Source organism: Apostichopus japonicus, chromosome 16, assembly GCF_037975245.1.
Source record: "Apostichopus japonicus isolate 1M-3 chromosome 16, ASM3797524v1, whole genome shotgun sequence".
NCBI classification, from domain to species: Eukaryota; Metazoa; Echinodermata; class Holothuroidea; order Aspidochirotida; family Stichopodidae; genus Apostichopus; species Apostichopus japonicus.
This window is the reverse complement of record NC_092576.1, coordinates 2,553,524-2,580,100: the sequence shown is the minus strand read 5'-3', so window position 1 is coordinate 2,580,100 and position 26,577 is coordinate 2,553,524. Positions and strand designations below refer to the sequence as shown.

General features: G+C 38.4%; 3 protein-coding genes across 12 annotated transcripts in view; all 3 read left to right on the top strand.

The window, feature by feature from the left end:
- The window catches only part of LOC139983650 (uncharacterized), a 468,492-nt gene that overhangs the window by 107,849 nt on the left and 334,066 nt on the right, over positions 1 to 26,577 (top strand). The gene's annotated exons all lie outside the window — the stretch shown is intronic.
- The window catches only part of LOC139983718 (uncharacterized), a 202,583-nt gene that overhangs the window by 107,815 nt on the left and 68,191 nt on the right, over positions 1 to 26,577 (top strand). The window lies entirely within an intron of this gene.
- On the top strand, positions 1,115 to 25,729 carry LOC139983721 (uncharacterized). Its single transcript, XM_071997453.1, has 5 exons — positions 1,115 to 2,641; positions 15,313 to 15,515; positions 24,213 to 24,289; positions 24,930 to 24,985; positions 25,595 to 25,729. The coding sequence occupies exons 1-5, from the start codon at positions 1,115 to 1,117 to the stop codon at positions 25,727 to 25,729; spliced, it is 1,998 nt and encodes a 665-aa protein (XP_071853554.1).

Sequence of the window (26,577 nt, the reverse complement as noted above, 5' to 3'; positions counted from 1 at the left end):
CAACAAGTACAAACCTCCAAGCATCTGAAAAACAAACTACCCCTGCAAGAAAGAAGTATTCAGACCCACTGACAATAGAAGGTTGGCAATATTGTTTAGTTTTGCAGCATCACATGCGACAGCCTTACGATTTCTTGGTGACTATAGTGACACTAGTCTTACTCGATTGATTGAGGGACTGGAGGGGGAGGAAGAGGAAGGGGCAAGTTAGGACAGATTACCGATTACTTTTTCAATCAACAACTAATCTCTTCGCCATCTGCACTGCGTTCTTTACTTAGAAACATTGTTTTGGTAGGAATGCCGTTCACTTTAATTTGGGGATTTCAACTTCAAACGTCAGTATATTTTTGTCACATGATTGCATAATGAAAAAAAAACTTGAGTAGTGATGCAATGTAAAATGGCCCAAACTTGTCATTTAAAACATAGTCTCACAACTGCATTACCACATATCGCTTTTTTTTTTGTACCTGATTCAATTGCTAAAACCTTGCTTGACGTATGCGTCTGGTCTATTTTCATGTTCGCAAAGCTTTAATACGTCTAAACCATCTACCACATTTCTTGTTTGCAAATCCGTTTCTTTAACTTAAGGTGTATCTTAAACTTATTTTATATACACGTTCCATGAAACAGCCATTCGATTGAGGCCTTTATGATTAGGAAGTAAAAGCTCAGATTCACACCATACTCCTATAGTTATTAGCCACCTACCCTTACACCATTGAGAAAAAAATAAAGAAACAAAATGTAAATTGAATTAATTTGAAATATGGATTCTAATGAATCTAAATGACGAAATGGAAATGATAAAAAGTGTACACCAACTCCATAAATACTCACGTTAATATGCGTATTATATTTAATAATTGATTTTCCAATTAGGACACCGATTTGAATTTCTATCATATTACTTACACCAACAGTAAGAAACTCTCTAAGATGCGTTGTTAGATCAACTGAACAGTCGGTTCTTCAACAATCAATGATTGCATTACTTTACTTATAACCAAAGAATCTATATTGTTGGTGGCTGTGTTGGCCTGTTTGTTTCGTTTATTATTTATTGTTTGTTTTATTTTTCTCATAGATAAGAAACAAATACTAATCGATGGGCTTAAAGAGAAGTATAAAGTATGAAGTAAAACCTTTACCCTATATACAGGACAGACTTTATTGTGTGAATACGATATTTGTTGAGAGTGGTGTGGTTGCATTGAGTGGTACTGTTACATCGAATGGTAAAGATGCACCATGGGAACAGTTAGATTATTACAAGAACATATTCAATGATCCCCATAGGAGGTGTAAAAGACGTATCATCGAAGGAGAGCCCGGGTACGGGAAGTCTACTCTTACCATGCAGTTAGCATATGACTGGTGTAATGGTGTCCAAGGTTCACCTCTCACTGACGTAGAGATTCTTATTTTACTCAGACTTAGACAATTGGGTAATGTTCCGTCAATCTATAGAGCGATCAAGCGATATCTGGTGCCAAAGGAATACAGGGTCAAGGAGAGAGACATCAAGGAGATACTGGAGAGTTGCAAGTCAGTAGCATTCCAGTTAGATGGCTATGATGAATACCCAGGCAGAGACACCAACGAGAATAATGTATACGGCTTGAAAACAGGTAATGGAGAGGAAAATGACGTAGAACGCATTATCAAGTACAAGATGTTCCAAGAATCTGACGTGACCTTGACAACCAGGTATCTACCTAATGAGTATGACAGAGCCAAAACCAAACGATTTAAACTTACTGGTTTTGATGAGACTGCGCGTGATCAGTACATCCGTAAGGCTGTTTGTGGAGATGATGAGGTAGCTATTGCTAAAGTTAAGAAAGGTCTCAAGGAAAATGTCATTCTTGATGACCTCTGCCAGATTCCTCTCTTGTTTACTATGTTTTCTCATATGACTCATGAAATAGAGGGTTTTCAGAAATTTAAATCTGTTACTGAATTCCTTCGCCACGCGATGAATTGCTTTCACAGTCACACGAGAAACAAATCCAAAGATTTCAATGCTAAAGAATACTCAAAGTTCTTAGAACATAATCACAGTGAACTTGATAAAATCGCTTTCGATGGGCTTAGTAAAGAGAATCAACAAATATCGTGGAGCCAAGTAGAATTCCTCCAGCGACTCGGTCAAGATTTTTATGATCAGTGCATTCTTGTTGGTATCCTAGTAGAAGAGGAGATGTATGATATTGCAGATGGACAGACTCCTGGTAAGAGCGATAAGATGAAGATTGAAGTAAGGTTTTACCATAAACTATTCTGTGAATGGTTCGCATCATTTCGTGTGGTGGATATCCTCTGCAAGGTGGAAGATTCAGCTGACCTGGAACCAATTCTTGGGAAGATGGATCCATTTGACTTGCAGTACGTCTTTCGATTCGCTTGTGTGTTGAATTCCACCGCTGGCAAGAAAATCATCAAATATTTGAAAAGCAAGAAAGACGGAGACAAGTTTGCAATCCTTTGCATCTTGGAACAGAGTGGAAATGTTGAAGACATCGTTGACACTGTCAAAGAGCTTTGTTCTAAACGCATCACTATCAGTGAAGAGCACAGCAAGTTACTGCAGAGGTCGACCATACAGCTCCTGCAGATAGCATCAAGTCATGAAGTAAGTATACTTTATATACTGATGTCACCCACTGTTTTGTGAAATGCTAACCGAGAAACATTTTCCCCTTTATGATACTTTCTAAAGCGCAATAGGACTATCGGATTTAATTAAATTTATATTTGGTAGTTATTACCGTGAGAGAGGTCCCACTGTAGTCATAGTATGAATAATGGTAAATATTTGTATACATTTGCATTTACACTACACTAAGATAAAGGAGAGAAATCCACCCTGCAGCATGTCAATATTAAATACCACTTTATCAAAACCGTTCAACCAAATTGTTTCTCTTATACATAATAGTGCATATCTCACGAAATCAATGCAAGTTCATATTCTATGTTACAGTCAACATAATCAAAATAAATGATATGGTTCTCAGCTAATCAGCCTCAGCGGTACCTCATTTTGGAACCGTTATGAGACAGAAGTAGAATTGTACTTGTATGGAGCATTAGTTACAATTTTGCTTATTGATTTTATCACTATTAATAAGCAGAGGTATTTAATGATAAGAACTAGTATTCATCGATCCAAAGTCAAATTTAAAAACATATTTGGGAATAGTACGAAGAGTAACAGTAAACATATTCAGCTTATGTACGGAAACAGATCAGGTATCTGTAAGAACAGGTGAAGCAAAAGTATGAGGAATTGATGTCATGGCATACGCAAGCCTTAGACTATGTAATCGGACATTAAAGCGTTCTCTAATAATAATAATAATAGTAGCATGGCACTGTCATAGCTACTCAGTACCTTGGCGCTGTCACAGATATTTCGTACATTTGTACTGTCACAGCTATACAATACCATGACACTGTCGCAGTTACTCAGTATCTTGCTACTATCACAGCTACTCAGTTCGTTGGTTCTGTCACAGCTATTCAGTAACCTGACACTGTCTGAGCTACTCAGTACCTTGGTACTGTCACAGCTATTCGATACCCTGAAACTGTCGCAGCTACTCAATATTTAGCTACTATCACAGCTCCTCAGTACGTTGGTACTATCACAGCTATTCAGTACCCTGACACTGTTTGAGGGACTTAGTAACTTGGTACTGTCACTGCTATTCAATAAATTGGCACGGTCACATCTATTCAGTACATTGGTACTGTCACAGTTATCCAGTACATTGGTACAATCACAGCTATTCAGTACCCTGACACCGACTCGGCTTCTAAGTACCTTGACACTATCAGAGCTACTCAGTAATCTAGCACTGTCACAAATATCCAGTGCCCCTGAGACTGTCCGGTATACTAAGTACCCTGGCAGTGTCACAGCTACTTAGTAACTTGGTACTTTCACAGCTTTTCAGTTGCCATGGCACTGTCAAAAATGCTCAGTATCCTGGCACTGTCTCAGATGTAGGTACCCTGGAACTATCACATCTAGTCAGTACCCTACTGCTGTCACAACTACTCAGTGCCCTGACACTGTCGGAGCTGCTCGGTACCTCGCACTTCCAAAGTTACTCAGTACTTTTACATTGTCACATCTTATCATTACCCTGGTACTACTACAGCTACTCAGTATGTTGGTACTGTCACAGCTACTAAGTAACCTGGCAATGTCACAACTACTCAGATCCCCTGACATGATAAGAGCTACACTGTACCCTTTCCCTGTCACAGCTATAGTCAGTACCCTGGCACACTCACAGCTACTCAGGACCTGGGTACCTCCAAAGCAACCCAGTACTCCGACAATGCCACAGCTAATCGTTACCCTGGTACTACCACAGCTAATCAGTATTTTGGCACTGTCACATATACTCAACTCCCTGAAAAGAGCACAGCTACTCTCAGTCAAATGACACTGTCAGAGTTACCCAGTACCTTAGCACTGTCACGGTTAACCAGTACGTTGGTACTGTCACAGCTACTGAGTACCATGGCATTGTCACCACTACTCAGAACTCCTGGCACGGTCAGGGCTGTGAGATCGCGCTATCACACCCGGCACAGTGGGTCTTTTGTTTGTAAATGCAATGATTCTTACTTGTATGCAGCTTGTGGGAAGTATTTCATGACAGTCAGTTCAGTGGTGATCTGCAGTGGCGTAGCTAGGATTTTTTGAGTGAGGGGGCCATGGGGGGCTGTTCTTTCTTGTGGGGGGGGGGCGGAGGTTTTATCTAAGCGGAGCGCCACCTTGGTTGGCGCTGAGCGTACAGAGAAAATTTGAGATTTCAGCACCCCCCAGATCGCAGGAGATGGCACCTGTGAGGCAAAATAGCAACCTAAAAGATGTGCAACTTTGGTGACAGAAATGCAAAAAAAGTTTTTTCTCTTTCATGCTGGCTGGCCTTGCCAACTCAGCCAGACTATTAACTTGAGGGAGGTTGGCATCATTTGTCGTTTCAAGGTGTCAAGGCCTTTCTCCCAACTCAAACCCCTGTGGGCTACCGGTAGGTTTGCAGGATATGCCCACATGTGGACGTAAATAGCATTAGAGGAAGGGGATGGAAGACTAACACCCATCGATGTTTCGGTAATGGTCCACATTTATTAGGTTTCTTGAGGCAGCTGTCATCAGAATCTGCGTTTTTGTGCCAATCGATGACCGATAACATGTATTGGTATGTAAATTTCTTCTTCATATATCTAGCAACACTCTTAAAACAAATGAGTGGATTTCATTCCATTGGAGTGATCACTGGGCGCACTTCAAATTAAGAGTGAAATTTAACTCTATTGGAGTTAACCCTCACTCCTAATATGAGTGAATATAACTCTATTAGGAGTTAAGATTTACTCCAATGGAGTGGAAATTCACTCTTATACCGGAATGTGCACAGTGATCACTCCCATGGAGTGAAATTCACCTATGTTTTTATCAGTACAGTACAGTGCATATCATCATAGACATACGTACGTACTACGTACGTTCGTATATCAGACGCACTCGATACCCACGATACGATACGGTCCTGGAGAAATAATTTCCACTCATCATTTTTTAAGGCGATACAGTAGTGAGTAGTGAACAGGCACAGCCGCATGTTTGCAGGATTTTCAGAATTCCCAATATTTTATATCTCTACCAGTAGTGGAAAATCATATTCGACAGTTTCGTGGGCATAAAAAGGTTGTTTTGTGGAATATTCAATGACATATCAGGGGCGGATGCAGGATTTGTGACAGGGGGGTCTGATTGGTCCAGCCGCGCCTGAACGTAAGACTATCTAAGCGGAGCGCCATCATCGGTTGGCGCGGAGCGTACAAGAAAATTTTTGGCTTTACAAACCCCCCAGATGGCCGGAAACGGCACTTCCCGAGTATTTTAAGCAGCATGTACCTAACCTGAAAATATGGATCTCATGTCTGCAATTTCTCAATTGATGAGAAAAAACAATCTATGAAATATGGTATTACATATCAGATGAGTTGGGATGATACAAAAATCATAATGCCTTTAGCCCCAATCCCCTCCCGTTCCGTCACCACTGTTTGATGCAGGGCCGGATCCAGGTTCTGGAAGGGTGAGGGGTTTTCTCATGAAAAATTCGTTAGCGCATCCCAGCAGCCTACCGCTCTGTAACCTCACCGCCCAAAAAAAATCGAACACCACCTCAATTTTGAAACTTTTCGGTCTGAAAAATGAGATTGTTAGGCATTTTGGCACGTGTAGCACGCGTGCACACTATAGTTCATTTGAGGAAAAAGACACACCTGGATGACTTGTGAGGATAACCGCTTTTCTGACGTCCGACATGTTTAAAAAAAAAAATATTCTCTTTTTTTTTTCTCTTTCTTTTCCTTTTCTTTCTTTTTTTTTTTTGGCCAAGAGCAGGGGGTAGGGACCCCCTGGACCCCCCCCTGGATCCGCGCCTGCATATATTCATTTGACTCGAGGCAACATATGAATACCTGATACCTCGGCCCAGTACAAACGGAGCCAATCTTTTGATAGATTGTTGCGCTAGGTGGAAGCACTGAACATATTTTAAGCAGATATCGATATCGCACCGGACAACAAGGTTCGTGGTGTATGGTCGCAATCGTCGCATTGACCATTGTCATGCCATGCTGTGTGACCATTCTCATGATTACTACAGATATTGTATTATTCTTATTCTGTCAGATGCAGACGAGAAAATTGTGTAACTCTATTTCCCAAATTATTGAACAAAAAATATTAGTGAATCGAACTTATTTTTAAAAATTTTTTTTTTACAACATTTTTTTTACCCTATTCCCAGTGGGGGGTCCAGCCGATTTCATGGGGGGCCTCGCCCCCCAGGCCCCCCGAAGCTACGCCACTGCTCACGGGGTGGGGGTTGTTGCTCAAATGTAACACTGAAGCAGAAAATGACTGTAGGGACAAAGTTAACTGGTAATTGTGAGTTGGATCACGGAGCTATCGTTAATAGCTTTGTGGTTGTATTTCATTCTTTTCTTTGCCGTACGGTAATGTTACTACACGATGGATTTTGTTGTATACCATTGCATATTAGTAAAGTGTTTCCACCTTTAGGTATATTTCCGTATAACATTCTTCAAATTCCAAATTACATGCATTAGATTGCAAAACAAACTTATTCTGTAAAGTACATGACATACATAACGTCTGTAAAAATCACAGAATTTTACATGTAATGTAAAAAAACTGACATATTCTGAAAAATGTTACAGGATTATCCTGTAAATTTTCATTGGAGGGAAAATACTACAATTTTTTGTAAACCACTTGCTGTACAGAAAACGTATGTTATTTTAACAGACGTTTACATGTAAATATAGAAAACCGGCGTTTTCTGTAAAAATCGACAGGAATTTACTGTAAATTTACAATTCTTATTAACAGTGCAGCCATTACAGTCTGCTTTTATTTATACTCTTTGCAACCTGCGCTAAGATATAATGACGCACATATAGCCCAGCAAACACAAACGTTATCATAATATTTTTAAAAGAGCCTCTAAAATATGTTTTAATAACGTTAAATGTGATGTTATAAAAACGTCGGCATAACATTTTATGAGATATTAATGTTACATTAATGTTTTAACGAAAAAATGTTTTGAAATAATAGCCTGAAAACGTTTTTGTGACATATTTATTACACCAAAAATAACGTTATAAAAACAATAAACGAAACCCGTTTATAACGTTTTTTTTTTGTTTGCTGGGAGGCTAAGCTATCACTCACACAGAGTTAAATGCGGTACCAAGGAAATCGGCGCACTATCAACCTATAAAGTGCCGAACGAGACCCTTGCACTATTCCCTCAATGGAAATCCCCTTGTCCAAAAAAAAAAATGTTGTCTATTTCATTTGGCTTGAAACTAAACAATGCTTATGCATGACGTATTCCCAGATATGTGCTGATGACGAAGTACACATTTAGTACACAATGGTATATAGGTTCCCGGCACCGGAAAACAGGTTACGCAGTGTATCTTGATACATAGTGAACTATTGGCTAAATCTAGAATCCTCATTAGGCAGAATTCTTTTCAGGGTTCATTTATTAATTATATACCCTCATAGACTGAATATATTTTATTTCTAATTAAGAGTAAGTCTTCAAGCAGTTCCTCTACATGTTCGCCTGAATAGGCCTGTAGTTATATGGTTTCCCTTCTTGGTTTGTACATCGTGACCTGACTGATAGAGATTCAGGTCGTACAAATTATTGCCTCGAATAATTTAGTTGGCAGATTTCGTTCCTATTTCTAGAGTTTCACTGTAATTATCATTATCGTTAATTCGCTTCTTGAATCGCGTGCATGTCATTAATAACGGGAAGCAAGGACCTGAACCTTTACAAACATGTTTGACTTGTGTGAACACATCAAAGTGGGAGGCTTTTACGGCCAAAATTTTCTTGTACAATTCGCGCTAACAATGGTGGCGCTACGCTTAGATATATAGTTCCCAATGCCGAATCTACGGCTCTGATAATTTGCCTACAGGTTCATCCCTCCCTTGTCAAATTTCTCGCAAAGCGCCTGAATAAATACTAATACAAACAGCCAATCAGGATCATGTAGCCAGTGCGCAATCACTGATCAAACAAGCTAGTGAGCTATACTATACCCTTATAGACAGGTGGTGTCCAGGTACTGGAATGCCAAAGAAGATGTTAAAAGGTTACAATGCTGACATCATACAGGTTTCTCACATCATTGCTCGCGTCATTGTCTCGATACTCTGTTACATTTTCAATCTGGTTTTCACTTCTGGGACGTACCCTGGTGCTTTTAAATCCGCTAAAAAACAAATTTTCAAAAAAGGCGACAATAGATATCGCAATTCCCATACCTATGTTTGTTTTTTCATCACGTTTTATTGAAGAATTTCTTTTTACAGATACTTTATAAAGGGCCAATACATTATGAATAAAGAAGTGTAACTAGAAACAATCATTTAGCATATTTGGTCAACGGCATATATGAATAGTGACAGTATTCTAGTTATTGTTACACTTTTTGAACAAGATATTCAACATGCACTGAGTGAGGACATTATGCAGTACAATGACAATTATTTTTATATAACCATTCAGAGAGTCAACTGGATTGGAGATTCCTTGGAAAACAAGATTTTCAAAGCTCACACCATTTTTGACCAAAATAGATTTAATTTGTGTGCCTACATGCAAGTTTGAAAATGTACCTAAAATATTATGTGTATAATCCAAGACATCACAGGCACACACCATCACCAGTGCATACATTACTTTTTACCATCATTGTCAAACTGAAGTAACATTTGAAAACATTTACTTTATCTAGTAGCTACAGTATGTATACATTTTCATAGAACAGGACCTATGAAGTAAATTGTACATATTCATGAAAATTTGCAGGAATTTAGACATGGCAACTTTCCATCATGTCACTCTCATGCAGATTTGCAAATTTGAAGGTCTTGAATAATGTAACTACTGGAGACAGAATGTGGCCACTGTGAAGTGTGTGGACTGATCTCAGCTGCTTTGGGGCAGGTCCTTGATCCATTGATTCTGTAGACAGAGCAGATGAAGATTTATTTAATATGTATATGTGATACAAAAATGTGCCCCTTTGCTTCACCTCAAGTAATTAAAAGTTGCTTTCAATTACTTCAATGTTGCATAGCTGATAGATAGTTTAAAAAGAGATATGAAACATTAAAATAAATTTCCACATCAATAAAAACAGTGACTGATAAAGCTCAAATAAAATATGCTAACTTATGCTGCATACCATGAGTTTTGCAAAATTGAGTATTCACCTAAAGCCTTCCATTCCAAAGCACAGTGGCGGCGGAACCGGGGGGGCTTGGGGGGGCTCAGCCCCCAATAAAAAAGCTGAGGGGGCAAATGCATGATAAGCCCCCCCAATATTTACCAAGGCTCCGAAACGTGCATCTGCCCATTTTTCAATGCATACTTGTCGATCTGTCCGATGCACACGTATACTCTATAGGTGTAATAATTTTAGTAATTGCTGGGGGACCCTCGGCCCGTCCCCTGGCTATAGACCACATTGTCACCCCAACCGCGTCTTCACGCCCTGTGAAAAGTGGAAGCAGTGAGTGTGAGTACCGGTAAGCGTAACACGACTTCGTCTTAGGCCAATGACTTGCCTCATTTCAGCCAGTTCTCCAACATTGCCTTACTTAGTGGCGGAGCGTCCATATATACAGTCAGGGGGTGGATGCCCCCCTCCCCCCTGACGGACTCAAATGGACTGCTGGCGCCCTTTTCAGCTTTTCACCACTTTTTACTTATTCGCGATTTTTGACTATTTTATTGCGCTCTCATATACCTATTGACATTTGTCATATTCTGTTGGTGTAATTTTCCGACAAAATGGCGACGACACCTATTTATTCTCCGTTTATCTGCAAATTAGCAAGGCCCCGGAAAGGGTCATTTCCTGCAATCTAGGGAGTATCTTTACTCAAAAAATATCTGTACGCTCCGCGCCAACCGATGGTGGCGCTCCGCTTAGATAGTGTCGAAAGCGCACCTACAGACCATTCTTGCCCTCCCTGACCAATACTCTAGCTCCGCCACTGCCCTTACTACACTCAAAAACATCTTTGCGAGTACACTACGAGTAAAAGCTACTCTCTTTAAAAAACCATCGAATATACAAATTACAATGTTTTTACAGACTTCTACGTGCAATCTGAGAAATTGCAGGCTTGAGACCTATATTTTAGGGCTAGGTATTCGCAGCATAAAACACTCGGAAAGTGCCGTTTCCGGCCATCTGGGGGTTTGAAAAAACCCAAAATTTTCTTGTGCGCTCCGTGCCAACCGATGGTGGCGCTCCGCTTAGATAGTCTCCACACATTAGCCCCCCCAATAATTTTTCCTTTCCGCCGCGCCTGCTGGCAAAGCACATCTGATTACTTTTAGCTTTGGAGATATTGATAAATGCAGTCACTTTCCCCGAGGCTGTCTTTGAAACATGGATAATGCATTATAATTTCATTTTCGTTCGGCAGGCCGCCTTATCACTAGTTGACGCCATGTTCAAATGTTGCCAGATGTTGAAAAGTATTGCGCAAGCCTGTAGACGCGATTGTGATTGGTTACTCGTGACATCATACGCTGTATTTTTGCCTTATAAATTCTCTCCAAATTTGATTAAAATGGAAACGGTTATCAATAACAACTGCAAATATGTGCACTTGTGACAACTGGGAACATCAATAATGGTGATTTCATATTATTTTCATAATTATAATGGCATTTGTTGGTAGTCCTCTCTCTGTTGCAACGAATTTGAACGATTTTTTTTAATTTCGGCCCACGATCTGAAAGCCTAGTCAATCTTTTTTTTTATTTTCCACGCGCAATTTGCAGATTTGCCGAAAAATGTCAACGCCGGTGTCAGACTTACAAAAGACATGTCATAATATTTCAAAGTAACTTACCAGACTGTTTTTTATTCTATTGTACTAAACTATTTAATGACCATATCAAGACATATGCGATCTCAAAATAAAGGATGTTGAGAAAACTTTAGAGCAGCTTACAATTAAGGCCTGGGAAGTGTCATTTCCAACGATCTAGGAGTCTCTTTAGCTAAAAAAATTCCGTACGCTGCGCGCCAACTCATGGTGGCGCTCCGCTTAGATAGTAGCAAGACGCCCTCCCAGGAAATGGCCAAATAAAATGTGTGTAAAATGTTGTCAGATGTATGGACTAAATTTCATAGGAATTTGTGAGGCTGTAAGGTTATTATCGAATTTGTTATATGTGTGTCTAACGTTGTAAACCTACGTTAACAGATTAAAGTTGGTTTTAATTTAAGTTTAACCCAGGGCCTGCACAAAGCGCTGTGCGTAGGATCTGCATACATGGTGTAATGACAGGAGCATCTGCCTACACGTAGAACTGGATTGAGCCTAAGATTAAATATAGCGAAAAATATCATAGTGATTCAATACCATTTCTATGGACACATTTTTCGGTTTACTTTAAATTCACTGAAGCCTAGCCTATGTAGATGTAAGTTTTATTTATTTCTTATTTTTTCTGAAATAATTCATGCGGCACGAATTTCCCTTGATGTTGTGGTATGAACTGATTCGTTTTATAGATGATTTATGTTTACGGTCAGCGTTATGTCAAGTTGCTTTTTAAATGCTTGTATGCCTCTTGTAGGCCTCATTGCTCGCCGGCAAGGGCGGCGGAACCGGGGGCACAGGGGGCACGTGCCCCCACTTTTCCTCAGGTTTAAAAAGTGCCCTTTTTTCTACACGAAAATTTCTAAATAAAAAAGAGTTTACAAATCGAAACCAACGGCGAATGAAATATTTCGGGAAGTTTTAAATGTTAACTACCATAGGCTTAGGATCCCAATTTGATTGGGGGGGGGGGCTGTTCCGCGCGTGCTCAACATTGCATCGCATGCCAATAACATACAATCATTTGTCGTGTTATTACCCTTCCATAATAATGATGATAACAATATCAGTTTAACCATTGAAAAACACAAAGCATATTACTTTTCTTTCAGTAGGTGCCCGAAAAATTCTCAGCATATTGCCCGAATTTTCCCAAAAAATATTGGTTGCGGGCTGCAGCCCCCCCCCCACCCCCCGGCTCCTACGCCTATGTTTACTACCACAAGGCTTCTAAAATTCTGGTGAGTGCCATTATGCATATTCAAATTGCCACAAGAATCCTAATGCATTTCCAAAAATGCATTGCTATAGTACATTGTGACTTTGTAATGAGCAGAAACCGTTTATAGCCTACTATGAATAATAAGTATAGTTTTAATATCCCACAACCTACACCATCCTTTCGTATTTTGACATATTTCATTTGCTTTCATGCATGTATCGATCGCGTGTTCAGGGACTTGGATTTAATAATGTTTTTACCTCATTTTGTCTCGAAAGAAAACTTGTTCCGTGTTTCCCAATTTGCAAATTAGATATTGCAGTGCTAGTATGCATTGTTTCATTGAGGGGGGGGGGGGGCAGTGGTGGAGCGTCCATACAGTCAGGGGCGGATGCCCCCCCCCCCCCCCGACGCACTCAATTGGACTGTTGGCGCCCTTTTCAGCTTTTTACTTATTCGCGATTATTGATTTATTTTATTGCGCTCTCCTCTACCTATTGACATTTGTCACATCTGCAAGTTAGCAAGGCCCGGAAAGGGTCATTTCCGGCGATCTAGGGAGTACCTTTATCAAAAAAATGTATGTACGCTCCGCGCCAACCTGTGGTGGCGCTCCGCTTAGATAGTGTCGAAAGCGCCCCTACAGACCATTCTCGCCCCCTGACCAATACCTCTAGCTCCGCCACTGGAGGGGGGTGGCGTTGATGGAGTATACGCAAATAAGATAATACAATAAGAGTTATAAAGGGTAAATATCAGACTGCATCAGTCCAATCGAATTCCTGCAAAGTGCCCTTCGACGTTAGTCCCCCCCCCCCGATTAAAAGTGCTTCCGCCGCCCTTGCTCGCTGGCCTAGTGTGAAGTTCATTTTAGAAGAAGGAACCAAGGTTATAGCATCAGTATAGGTGCGCGTAATTCCCTAGGCCTAGTTATGCTTGGTATATCCTTTAGTAGAATTGAATATCAATTTATAAGCCACCAATTGCACACATGATAAGATGCAGCCCGTTAATCTCTAGGTTAGTGTGAAAGTCATATTAGGCCTAGATATTGGCCTAGGCTTAACTGATTTTCAATGGATCGGATATTTATGCAGCCCTGACCTCATTTAAGCTACTCGTCATTTAAATTAGGCCTAGGCTTATGATAAATATATGATTGTAATAATATTAGGTGGCGTGTAGACTAGCTCTCGCGCATAATTAGTTATTAACACGAACGCACTTTGGTGAGCGTTGACACAAAATAGTAAGGTTAATCTTTAGTGCACGTTTTGTTTAGAATGCTTTGTTAACTTAATCACATATCAAGTTTTTGGCTTCATCATAAGCAAATTTTTTCATACAAAATTGCCTAATTAAGTTAGACAAATTGGTTAAAAGACAGTGTGGTGGAAACCAACTCGTTACTCCACACTCAGCTTGACTGGTATAGGCCAAGACCGGGTGTGTGATGAATTTTCGGGAGATGTTTTCGTCTGTGGGGGGGGGGGGGTGTTATAGTGGCAATTGTAGGCGAGCGTCGGCTGCTTCAATTTTACTGCTTCGCCGCGTTCTACAGTTTAACTGTGGCGAAGGAGGAAGCCTGCAACTAACATGCACTGTATCTGGCTAAATTAAATAGGTTTGTGTAACAACTTGGCCTACACGTACTAATAATTTCATATATTAATTTGCGAGGAGCATTTTCACAACCAATGAGATTCACCTTCAATTGAATTTTAACAATAAAGCAATTCTGGTGAGTAATATACACATTAATAGGCTACGCTATATAGCCTAGGCCTACTTACAGTCACACATGGCAATTGCTGTTAATATTAGGTCTTTACCTACATCGTGAGGACAATGATACAACTGGTCAAGTTGTACTTTAATCTAAGCATGCAGCCGTCATTTTTAAAACTGTAGTTCGTGTTGTTTGGAGCATATTCAGATACACCGGTGATTAAAGAAAAGATGAATGTATGGCACCTGTATTTTGCATTGATGGGGGTGCAGGGGTGCTTTTAGAGGTCTTAACTACTTACAAGATCAATTTTGCATGTTAAATGCAACCAAATGGTTCCAGTCACACATTCTGATGTTAAGAATTAATATAATGCAACCAAATGGTTCCAGTCACACATTCTGATGTTAAGAATTAATATTGAAAACTTATTGTGTCAGTGTTTAGGATAACTTGTGCAAAGTATATGTATAGGCCATATGTCTTTGAAATACAACAATATTCGGAAAAGAATAAATGGTAGAATTTACATTATAGGCTAGATGATTTCAATCACCAATTGTAGGTTACACGTTAAATGCGGTGTTATTAAAACGTCGGTATAACGTTTTTATAAGATATTAATGTTATATTAATGTTTTACCGATTTTTTTTGGGAATAAAAGCCTGAAAACGTTTTCGTGACATATTTATTACACCACAAATAACGTTATCAAAACAAAAGACGAAACGTTTTAATAACGTTTTAAAAACGTTTTTGTGTTTGCTGGGAAGCTATTAAATATAATTAAAGAAAATCGGAGGGGCGAAAGTTATATTGAGCGATCATAATAATCCTGATATTTTTTTTCACTGCAGATACCAATATATGAACTAGATCTAAAGTGGTCCTTCAGTAAGGTAGATAAAGGTGATATCGTGCTCCAATCTGGTCTTTGTTTACCAACCCTTTCAACACTGCAGAAGTTATCAGTAAATGCAAACAGAGCAGAACTAACCGAGGAAGACGTTATTGGACTATTGAACTATGGAGTACAGTCTAAGAGATTCGGAGAGCTTTGGTAAGGAGAACAATATATTATGAAGAATGTAAATGATCACAATAAATGAAATAAGGTCAAGGCCTACGTCTAGAATAATTAACATTAAGATACACTCTAAAAACACCCTGATGAAATTTCACAAGTTCCTGGTGAAAGTTTCACTAGGAGTTGCGTTTATATGCTACCCTATATATCCTGGTGATCATCACCAAGTTGCCGTGAATGAGATTTTAACAAAATCCTGGTAGATATAACAAGGAAAGCCTGATTTAATTTCGTGTTGAAATTTTACACTGTCCTGGTTAAAATCAATGGGTATTTCACCTTATTCCTGGTGATATTAGCCAACATTTCCTGGTTGATGCTAATACTATCCTGGTTAATATCAATGGATATTTCACCTTATTCCTGGTGATATTAACCAACATTTCCTGGTTGATGCTCATACATCCTGGCTAATATCAATGGGTATTTCACCTCATTCCTGGTGATATTAACCAGCATTTCCTGGTTGATGCTAATACTATCCTGGTTAATATCAATGGGTATTCACCTCATTTCTGGTGATATTAACCAACATTTCCTGATTGATGCTAATACATCCTGGTTAATATCAATGGGTATTTCACCTCATTCCTGGTGATATTAACCAGCATTTCCTGGTTGATGCTAATACTGTCCTGGTTAATATCACAGAATGTTCCAGCCAGTTCTGGTTAAATCAAACAACATTTCCTGGTTGATGTCACCATCATCCTGGTCAATATTAAACTGATTTTTCACCTCATTCATGGTTAAATCACCCCTTTCCTTGTTCATACTATTTGGTATGCCACTTTATTCTCCATTTAAGTTGCAATGCATTCAAATTGAGAAAAAGCAAACATAAATTATAAAACAACATCATCAATGTTACTGATAGCTAACTTTATTTGCATCTCCATTACTTTTGAATTTTGAGTACTAAGTGAACTTTCGCAATTTATTTTAAATAATTCCTCAAATATTTATACAATGAACCAAGGGCGTAGGAACCGGGGGGCTGGGGGGCGCCAGCCCCCCCCAGTGAAAAATGTGGAGGGGCGAAAGTATCATTCCGCCCCCCCCCCCCGGTTCGCAAGTCAGAAAACCCCTTTTTCATTTCCAAATGAGAAAAAAATCTCATTTGGAGCACCAAATTGCATCTAAGGCTAGGTGAAAATACAAAATTAAGTTTACAAAATGGAGTGGGTGTTGAAGTGTGCTATATTGCACCAAATTGCATCTGAGGCCACCTGGAAATGCAAAAAAATCCAAAGGGGAGGGGGCACCCCCTCCCCTTAGACCCCTCCCCTAGGCCGGCCATCAGTCTTCAGCCCCCCCCCCACTCAAAAGTACCTTCCTACGCCACTGCAATGAACTAATATATGAGATGCAATACTGAAATCAAAATGTTGAGGACATATTTACAGCATAACCATCGTCACATGCTGAAGCTCTGAATGCTCGACATCAACTGTGAAGTGTAACAGGGATACCAAGACCTTTATCAGCACCTTTGCACAAGGATACAATTTGAAAATCACTTGAACACTTTTCAGTACAGAACAAGAAATGGACCCTATACCTGTTACTTGAAAAACTTGATCAAAGCCTCTCTCCCAATAACCTTTGGTAAGACAAAATTCAGCCCTGTGTTAGTAGCTTCTTTTCTTTAATGGTATGCTGTATTAGCCCCAAATATGTTAGATATTCAAATGTGGTCACCTTTGGTCAGAATTCTTAAACTGCTTTTATTACAACCTTTGAGAAAATTTCCCCATTCAGTCATCTTGTGTGTTACTTAAAAATGTCTGAGAACATTTGGAGAGTAAAGACCTCCAGGAAGGTACTTTTTGAAACTTCTTGCCATTATAGCGTGCTATAATTTGGGGCCTATACTGACTACCATTGAACTACTTAGGAAGGTCTTAAAAGATCAATGTTCACATTGTTGTTGATAAGGATGACCTAATACCAAATTAATTTTCTTAATTTAATTATTTACTTATTGGTAATTAATTAATAGTTTTAATTTTAGTACAATTATATTTGACCACTTTGCACAGGCAAACCGAACATCTGCAAGACAATGTTTAGGCTTCCAACGATACCATTAATGTTTCAGTCATAAACTCATCCTTGGACCTCACATACTTGTGCAAATTATTTTAACTCCAATAGAAAGTGGTAAGTTAAGCTTATTAATCACAAGAAAGATTAATTTGGAAAGATTTTGAGCTAACAGTTAAGTAGTTAAAGAATAGACCAAAGTGTCCTTGAACATGAAATTTCTGAAACTCCGACCCCGAATGACCATAACTATGATCACGTTTTGCATACATCCACATATCCATCCGTGGACTCAGTAAGATGCGTTTCCAAACAATTAACTAAACCGACCCCTAAATGACCTTTGACATAAAATTCCTGAGCACTTCCACATGTCTCTTCATCACAGGCCATCTCTATGCAAGTTTCATTGAAGTTGTACCAGCAGGTATTATCAATTGTGGAGAGAGATGAATTGAAATGCAAAACATCAAATTGTTTCTCATAAAAACAGCTACAATTACATTCTTGATCATCCAAGCCAAAGACATCCTTCTACTTCTGCAAAGCTGTGTAACTTGGTAGCCTCTCTCAATTTCTCATTTTTCACCTCTTCCAGTGTGTACCAAGCTGGGAAAGGAAAGAAACAATGAAAGTATTGAATGGTGTGTTAACGAACTAGAATGAAAAAGAAGAATAATTGCTTTCTTCAGTCTACTAGTTTGTGCCAAACTTTTTGAAAACCTTATTTTTTTATCAGTTTCAGTAGTAGAATTGGAATAAATTGCATTAGCCTGTCTTTTATAGCAAGTGCAGTAACAGACTGTGTTGGCAGCCAATTTAAGATTAGAGATTCTTCAAGGTCGTTTTCTTCAGATCGTTTTCGACAAACAAGAAAATGGAGATTTAAGTACACACAGCCTGTGTTCGTGAACTTGACATTCCAATTGTATAACAGGCGAAAGTCAAATGTGTAAATGTGCATTACACGATAGTCGCCTGGAGCAAAATGAGTCAATAGTGTTATTTACAACACTTAGCCTATAGTCAAACCAAAGGGTGTGATACTGGTTCAACATTGTTTCTGTTGTCATTTTATGGTAGATGAAGGAAGGAGCACTGAAAGCAAACAGATCTTAACTGGTTCCACTTTACCTATAATCAGTGGGCTATCAGCTAACACAATTCCATGTAGATTAAACATAAGTCTAAAAAATAAAACATACTTGTTTTACATGTATGAATGATTGCAAGGATGCATCCTTGCACACTTCGATGTTGAAATTCCCCAAAACAACAGAGTGACAAGAGAAAATGCTTAATTCATCTGCAACAAAAGATTTGTGAAATTGTTTAAATTTGATATAGTAAAGTAACATTCACTGAAAGTTTACATCTTCTCCCATCCTCCCCCCCCCCCCCTTTCCAAGATAGCCAAGGTATCTCACTGCTCTATGACAACAATTTTAAAAAGGACTGACACTTACTGAAGGCCATGGTCACACTTTTGCTTATACCATGGAGTAATAAAACTAGAAGTGAGAGACTTGCCATCTGCAGTGCAGAATGTAGGGTATGCTTAGAATAGTGTACGATTATATGTTGTACAGTGCTGATTTGGCCTTTCTGTTTTGAAATTTCTAATAAACATGCACTTAAATTTAACTGAATTTCACTATCACAAGAAAATTCATCGAATATAAAATTGATGACTTCGCAGCGGCTTCAAGTTATGCTTCCACAATTTGCAGAGAGTAAGAGATCAATCTTGTGCAAAGAAAAATCGATATCTTTTAACACTTTAATAGGAGGAAGTGTATGAAAGTATGATAGAGATAGTGATATATTGCAATGATCGAAGTGACCTCAATTGACCTCTACATGCATAACTTATACATGGTATCAATCACCTTGCAACTCATTTTTGTGTTGGAATTTTGACTTGATGGTATGAGTTGTAGTTGCTCAACTTGTGTATAGAGATATTTTACTTAATAGTAATACTCAACAGTATTCAGTTGCAATTACATTGAACAACACTTACCATCATAGGGCTAAGTAAACTGCAGCCTATAGATTTTTCGGCAAGGGAAGGCTCAAGGATGTGTGTTTCTTGTACTCTGTCATGGCTGTTAGCTCCTCTTGGTACAAATCTTCCATTTCTGCCAAACAAAATAACACATAACAGCAAAAAGAGTTATTTATTTCTGCACCTAACAGAAGCCAGTCACCTTTGTTAGAAAATAGTTCAAAGTAAAACAAAATCAATTACATAAACGGTCTTTATTTGAGTTTTATACCATGTTTAAATACTTACCAGTTTGCATCTATACAAAAATTCTCTCCCATGAAAACTGTATATGTGTCCCTTTTTGAATGTTCAGAAAATCAATGCCATAAGGAAAACTGTTATGGGCAGTTCGGTTAAGTTGAGATTTACACCAATTTCATGATCTGCTGTGATATATATGGAACCATAATATGCCTTACTGTAAATGTGTCCCTTTTTTAATGTTCAGAAAATCAATGCTATAAGGAGTCCCTGCTATGGGCAGATCAGTTTATTGAGATTTACACTAAATTCATGATCTGCTGTGTATAATATGGAAAAATAGTCTGCCTCACTTGCAGTGCTTCAAAACCTCTCTGTGAGGAGTATAATTGTAGAATAAGAACAATTGCATGAGATTTAATAAACTCATTTATGTTTTATAGTGTGAGGCTTATAACATTAGGAGTGCAAAGCTGTGACCTAGTTATGTGGTGTTTCATTTTTACATTTCTCATGTGGATAAAACTTATTTGTGACTGGGCCTAGGCTATACCAATATCATTGCATGGGTAGGCTTAGCCTTATTAATTTCAGCCAAAATTTGTTTAAGTTTGACAAACAAGTACCCCGTCCCCCCCCCCCCCCCTTAATTTACATTGAAGTACTGGGTGAGAGTAGAGGTAGGCGAAGGGCTCCTCTTGACATAAAAATTGTTGCTCAACAGAGAAAAAAGTTGAATAAAAAACAGAAGGTTCTATCACAGACCTAGTTGGGTATTTTTTGGCAGTAAAATCCTACTCAGTCACTTTGTAGGTACCGTAGACCTATTATCATTTTGTTATGATCGCACTTCATTTAATGCAGCAAGTGCGTCACACCCTTGCTAAGTTCGGTTCAGTGGCATAGCTACCTCGCTAGACTCCATGACCCGAGTGTTAATGAAAAAAATTGAGGAGAAAAAAGAAAAATAGAACAGAAGAAAGGGGTGATTGGGAGGGGGCAATATCATTGACCAAACAGCTGTATATTGCACCATTTTGCATCTAGAGACTTTTTAAATTGCAATTTTCCGGGGGGCACCCCCTTACCTTAGACCCCTCCCCCATGTCCGCGTACACACAGTCCCGCCTACTTTTCAACTTGACCCGCCTACTGCATTTCTTAACAAAAACCCTGATAGTCTATATTGAGATAAACCATACACAGGTTTCTTGGTGTTTTATAAATGAATAGTACAAAATTATTTTTTTAAATTAAATTTCATATTTTCAATGCATATAACCTAAATTTACAAATAAAGCTTAACTGGTTATAGCCTAGCCTGGGTAAGTTTTACACTCAGAGTCAGAGGTTAATCTAGGCCACTACAATAAATGCATCACTTGCAACTTTAAGCAATTTCTCCTTTCACTGTCGGCAATCACTAATAGCCATTTCCCGAACATGTAGACCACTAGTAGTATAGCCTAGGCCTAGTCTTTTAAAAGCGAAGGCAAGCCTAAGACTAAAGTGTGCTGACCCAAGAGCACAACGGTCTATGCATAATTTCACTTTTAATGTGTGGCTTTGATTAGGTGTGTCCTCAGAAGCTACCGTACACCACAATAACACGAATTTGGTAGAAGTAGTCACTAGAAGCGGCCGTTGATTAGGAAACGTCTTGGTTTGAGTATGACACACAGTTGGAATATACTTACTTAGGTCTAGACTTAGCCCAGGTCCTGAAGTGAAGGTACTTACTATACAAATACAAGCCTACACTATCTCATAGCCAGTACAGTGTATTTACTACATCAGTGAATGAATCTGACCTAGCCTAAAGACGTAAGGGCTTACGTTAGGTTATAGCCTACTTCAATATCGCGCGTACTGACTGTATCACAGAAGTGACAAATTCGACATGATCCCGGTATTTCACCTTTACATTTAAACACTGATTTAAGGTTACTCATACCCCATTGGTCTAGCAAGAATTTGACTTCGTCATCTGCAATATAATTAGATGGTTATTTGCACATTTCTTCGTTGTATTTGAAAGTTTCTCCTGCTTGCGATTGTCGTCGTAGGAAGCTGCTAGATCGAACGTCTTGAGTTGCGACTACCAACCAATCAGAGGCGAGAATTGCAATAAGCAAATAATCTATTTTCACCATGGTTATGTTAAGATCAACTTTACGCCAGGGCGGATGGATCGTAACCAGGATGATGTTAACTCACGTAGCCAATAACAAGGATAATCTTAGCAAATTTTTAACCAGGGAATTTTCACCAGGTTGTTTTTAGAGTGAATGTATGTAGGCCTATACGTCTAGAACAATTAAAATTAAGATATGTATGCAGGCGCGGCGGAACGGGAAAATTATTGGGGGGGGGGGGCTAATGTGTGGAGACTATCTAAGCGGAGCGCCACCGTCGGTCGGCGCGGAGCGTACAAGAAAATTTTGGGTTTTTCAAACCCCCAGATGGCCGGAAACGGCACTTCCCGAGTGTTTTATGCTGCGAATACCTAGCCCTAAATAATGGGTTTCAAGCCTGCAATTTCTCAGATTGCACGTAAAAATCTGTAAAAACAAAGTAATTTGTATACTTGATGGTGTTTTAAGAGAGTAGCTATGACTCGTAGTGTACTCGCAAAGACGTTTTTGAGTGTAGTAAATTACTACTTGCAATTAAATGCAATAATTAAATAAATGTCATAAGAAAAAACAGAAAGCATTTCTTAATGTCAACAAATGGGTAATTCCAAAACCATGTGCAGTTGCCAACAAATTTCTATGAACCAAGCACTGTCACGAATGCATGTACCCTATACAGTACAGGTGAAATGCTAATATTGTGTTTTTGTTCGTTTAATAATTGATTGCGTTTAAACATAGAGCCATGTTCCACGCCTTGCGTGTACTCGTAGTGTAAAATGAGGCAAGTCATTGGCCTAAGACGAAGTTGTGTTGCGCTTACCGGTACTCACACTCACTGCTTCCACTTTTCACGGGGCGTGAAGACGCGGTTGAGGTGACAATGTGGTCTATAGCCAGGGGACGGGCCGAGGGTCCCCCCAGCATTTACTAAAATTATTACACCTATATAGTATACGTGTGCATCGGACAGATCGACAAGTATGCATTGAAAAATGGGCAGATGCACGTTTCGGAGCCTTGGTAAATATTGGGGGGGCTTATCATGCATTTGCCCCCTCAACCTTTTTCATTGGGGGGCCGAGCCCCCCAAGCCCCCCCCCCCGGTTCCGCCGCCACTGTATGTATGTATGCCTAAGTCTAGAATAATGAACTTAAAGATACGTATGGGTCTAGGCCTATACGTAAACATCGCGTAGAATTAATATCTATCAATCACATTACTATCAGTTTTAGTTAGAGAAATATATAAAAAAGGGCAATTTCACATAATGTGTTTGAAACAGACAAAAAAAAACTCATTGGCTACAAAGGATTAAACACATTCCTATTACTCTTAGATTCTTTCTAAAGTTCAGTCTAATCAACAGGTATAACTTATACCCTGATATATTGTCAAAAACGAAAAAGAAAAACTAATAAGTATAGTGCTTTCATTACACAGTACAATATTACCGTCAACGATGAATGGCCGCTATACGTACTACCATTGCAATATATCTAAGGACTGACTAATGATAGCCTACATTTTAATATGATAAAAAAAAAATGATGATAAATTATTAACACCCTAACACTCCTTCCTTGAATCATCTTTAGCTGACCTACAGCTGCGCATTTCGAGGAAAGTATTTTAAATGACGGTTACAATAGACACCGTGGCGACGGTAAAATGTGCACAGTGTACATGTTAGTTGAATTAGTTATACGTGAAAGGGAGTAGAGTATTATAACCGAGCCTCGTACATGTAACGTACCGCGGCAGGAGGGTCACATGTTTGTATATATATATATATATATATATATATATATATATATATATATATATATAAGTTATGTATAAGTTTGTGGATTAAAATGAATGTATTACCGTATGAATACCACTATTATGACCATGGATATATTGGAACACGGAGATCACATCAATTTATCACATTTAAATAGGAAACAAGAGCTAAGAACGAAAAATTCAGCAGAACCGTCACAGTTTCAAGCCAGCTTCAGTTTTCTTACAGAAATTATTTCGTTTTTCTTGATATCTAAACAGTATAAATTAGATACAGAAACATCATTTTATATTAACACTAAGATGGATACGTGTTGTTCAACATAATTCAAGAAAGATTAAGTATAACGTGAGACGGTGAGAGCAACAATCGTCAACGTTTTTTCAAACTACTTTTTTTCGATCAGTGAGAGGAGTCAAAAATTTAACTGCATTATTATCTTGTTTTACAGGTTGTATTTATGTAAACTGCCAGCATCCTTCAGTTTTAAGATAATACCGGAAACAGCCAAATCAAGGAATGTTAAAGGTATTTTGCGGCAGCTCATAATGGGATTTTGTTAAAATAGGCGTTAAAAGGAGCTATCTATTTGGGTGTGTGCTGAGTTTTTTTATTCATGTGTGTTTGAAAGGGCGGGGGGGGGGGGGGCGGAGGGAAATTGTTCCCAGAGAATTATTGGAAAAAGCGTATATTATAACATTTGCATATTTGGGGTTTGGATTACATCCGTGTACGTCTTGCGTTGTCCGCTATATTGTTGTGATTAAACCCTTCAATCATTCATTCATTCAAACATAGCACATGTTAGTCTAGGACCAATAGTATATACTCTATTACATTGTGTATGGGTACATGGGATGTTCAAAGTGTACCATTCCTTTGTCGTTTCTTATATGAACTTTTTTGATATCTTGAAGTGTAAACTGACTTTGTATATGTATATTTATGTAGGTTGAAGCATTACCAATAGTACGATTAGGAAACGATACACTAAAACATTGGGAATATTAATAAACCAGAAAGAGATCTGAACAGAGAGAGAGATCCCGTCATCAAAAACGAAATAATAATAATCGAAAATTATTTTAATTTTTCAGCATGGTAGTTTTACTTTGCTATTGTAGCACGACCAATGGTATATAAATGTTCTTTTTTTCTTTTCCTGAAGTTCTTTGGCCGGAAGAGACCTGTTTACTAGATCTACAGTCTGGTAAATGGAAACAGGTTAGTGATAAGATGGTAAACGTTTGTAAGGATCAACATGAAACATGTTGTGTAATTCATATATTTAACTACTAGTTGTGTACATAATATTGCATATTTAACTGATGATCTACCGTGGAATATACCATTGGAGTGGGTAAAAATACAAGTCTGCCACAGTATGCGACATGCAGCTTAATCTGTTGCAAAAAAATTAAAGAATGAAATGAATTGAGAAGTTAACAATAGCTATTGTTCTTTCTGGGTAATATTCAAGTAAGAATATGAATAGAGAGATGATGGGGAGGGGACGGGCGCCAGTTGGTACCACTTGAATGGTATATGCTACTTAGAATAATTGACAGTATCACAAAATGATGATAATACGTAGAAACTGCAGTTGAATAAATATGAAATAATACATTTTATGAATCACTGTTTAAGGAAGAGGAGAGCAAACAGAAGGCTAAGCTATATGTACGAGATGAGGAGATAGAGTAGAGACAGACAAGTAAAACCCAAATATTAAATATCAATAGAATTTGAAGGACTTTAACCAGAATGTGTCAGTTTTTAGAGAAGGAAGAGACAATTTAAACATTGTATAATTTTTGTCATTTTATTTCATAGGCCGGAGACATCCAGACTATTACAGAGCTGTGTTCAAATACTGTCGTCATCGATAACGAACGCAGTCAGGAATCACAGAAGTCAACCATAGAGCTCCTGAAGAAAGCATCCAGGCATGACGTAAGAATATATTGAAGGGATACGGTGAAGTAGAACACATCACTTGCAAATTATTTTATTTATTATTCTCCCCTGGATTTGGTAGTGAGTCGGGAGGGGTGAAGGGGGGGTACTAATCATTAACCTTTTCTCGGTTTTAGTTTTGGGCGGTCAATTATTTTTGGGGCATCAGAATTGATAATTTAGGGCCATTAAAAAGAAACTGTGATCTGATAAATAAAATAAGAGATTTTAATAAAAAAAAATTAAAAAACATACCAAAAAGTTACAAAAGTTAACTTGTGGATTATTGTATGCTAGGGAAACTGAAACTTATCCTCTTAGCTTCTGAACTACTTAATAACCCTAAAAACAAATAGGTCCAGAACTTTAATTACCTAATTAATATTTATTAGCCCCTCACCTGAACCACTTTTACTCCTCAGGGCTCCAATACAACAGGTTATATCACATAGCTCACACAACAGAGAAACTACAGAGCTTTATGTTTTAAACAACATTAACATATCATGTGTTCATTACCTGATACAAAATGAAATGAGAATCAACATGAAATACAAAATTCGACACCACTGTTTCACCTTACAATGATATCAGCCTAATGTACAGCAATGTACACCTGTAACGCCCTTCACTTCTATCCGCTAATATTGCAAACAAAGGACACAACCTTACCCTCACTCAAACAAAATGTGTCTTTATTTATTGTTTAGGAGTCTATTAATTATATTTATTTTTTATTTTCCTTCTAGTCAGTGTTAATCCTGTATTTATAATTCTATTTCAGTGCTGTTCTTCCGCTATACTAGAATAACTTACAACTGAACAGTAAAACAACCCATGCCACTAACAGAATATGTAGT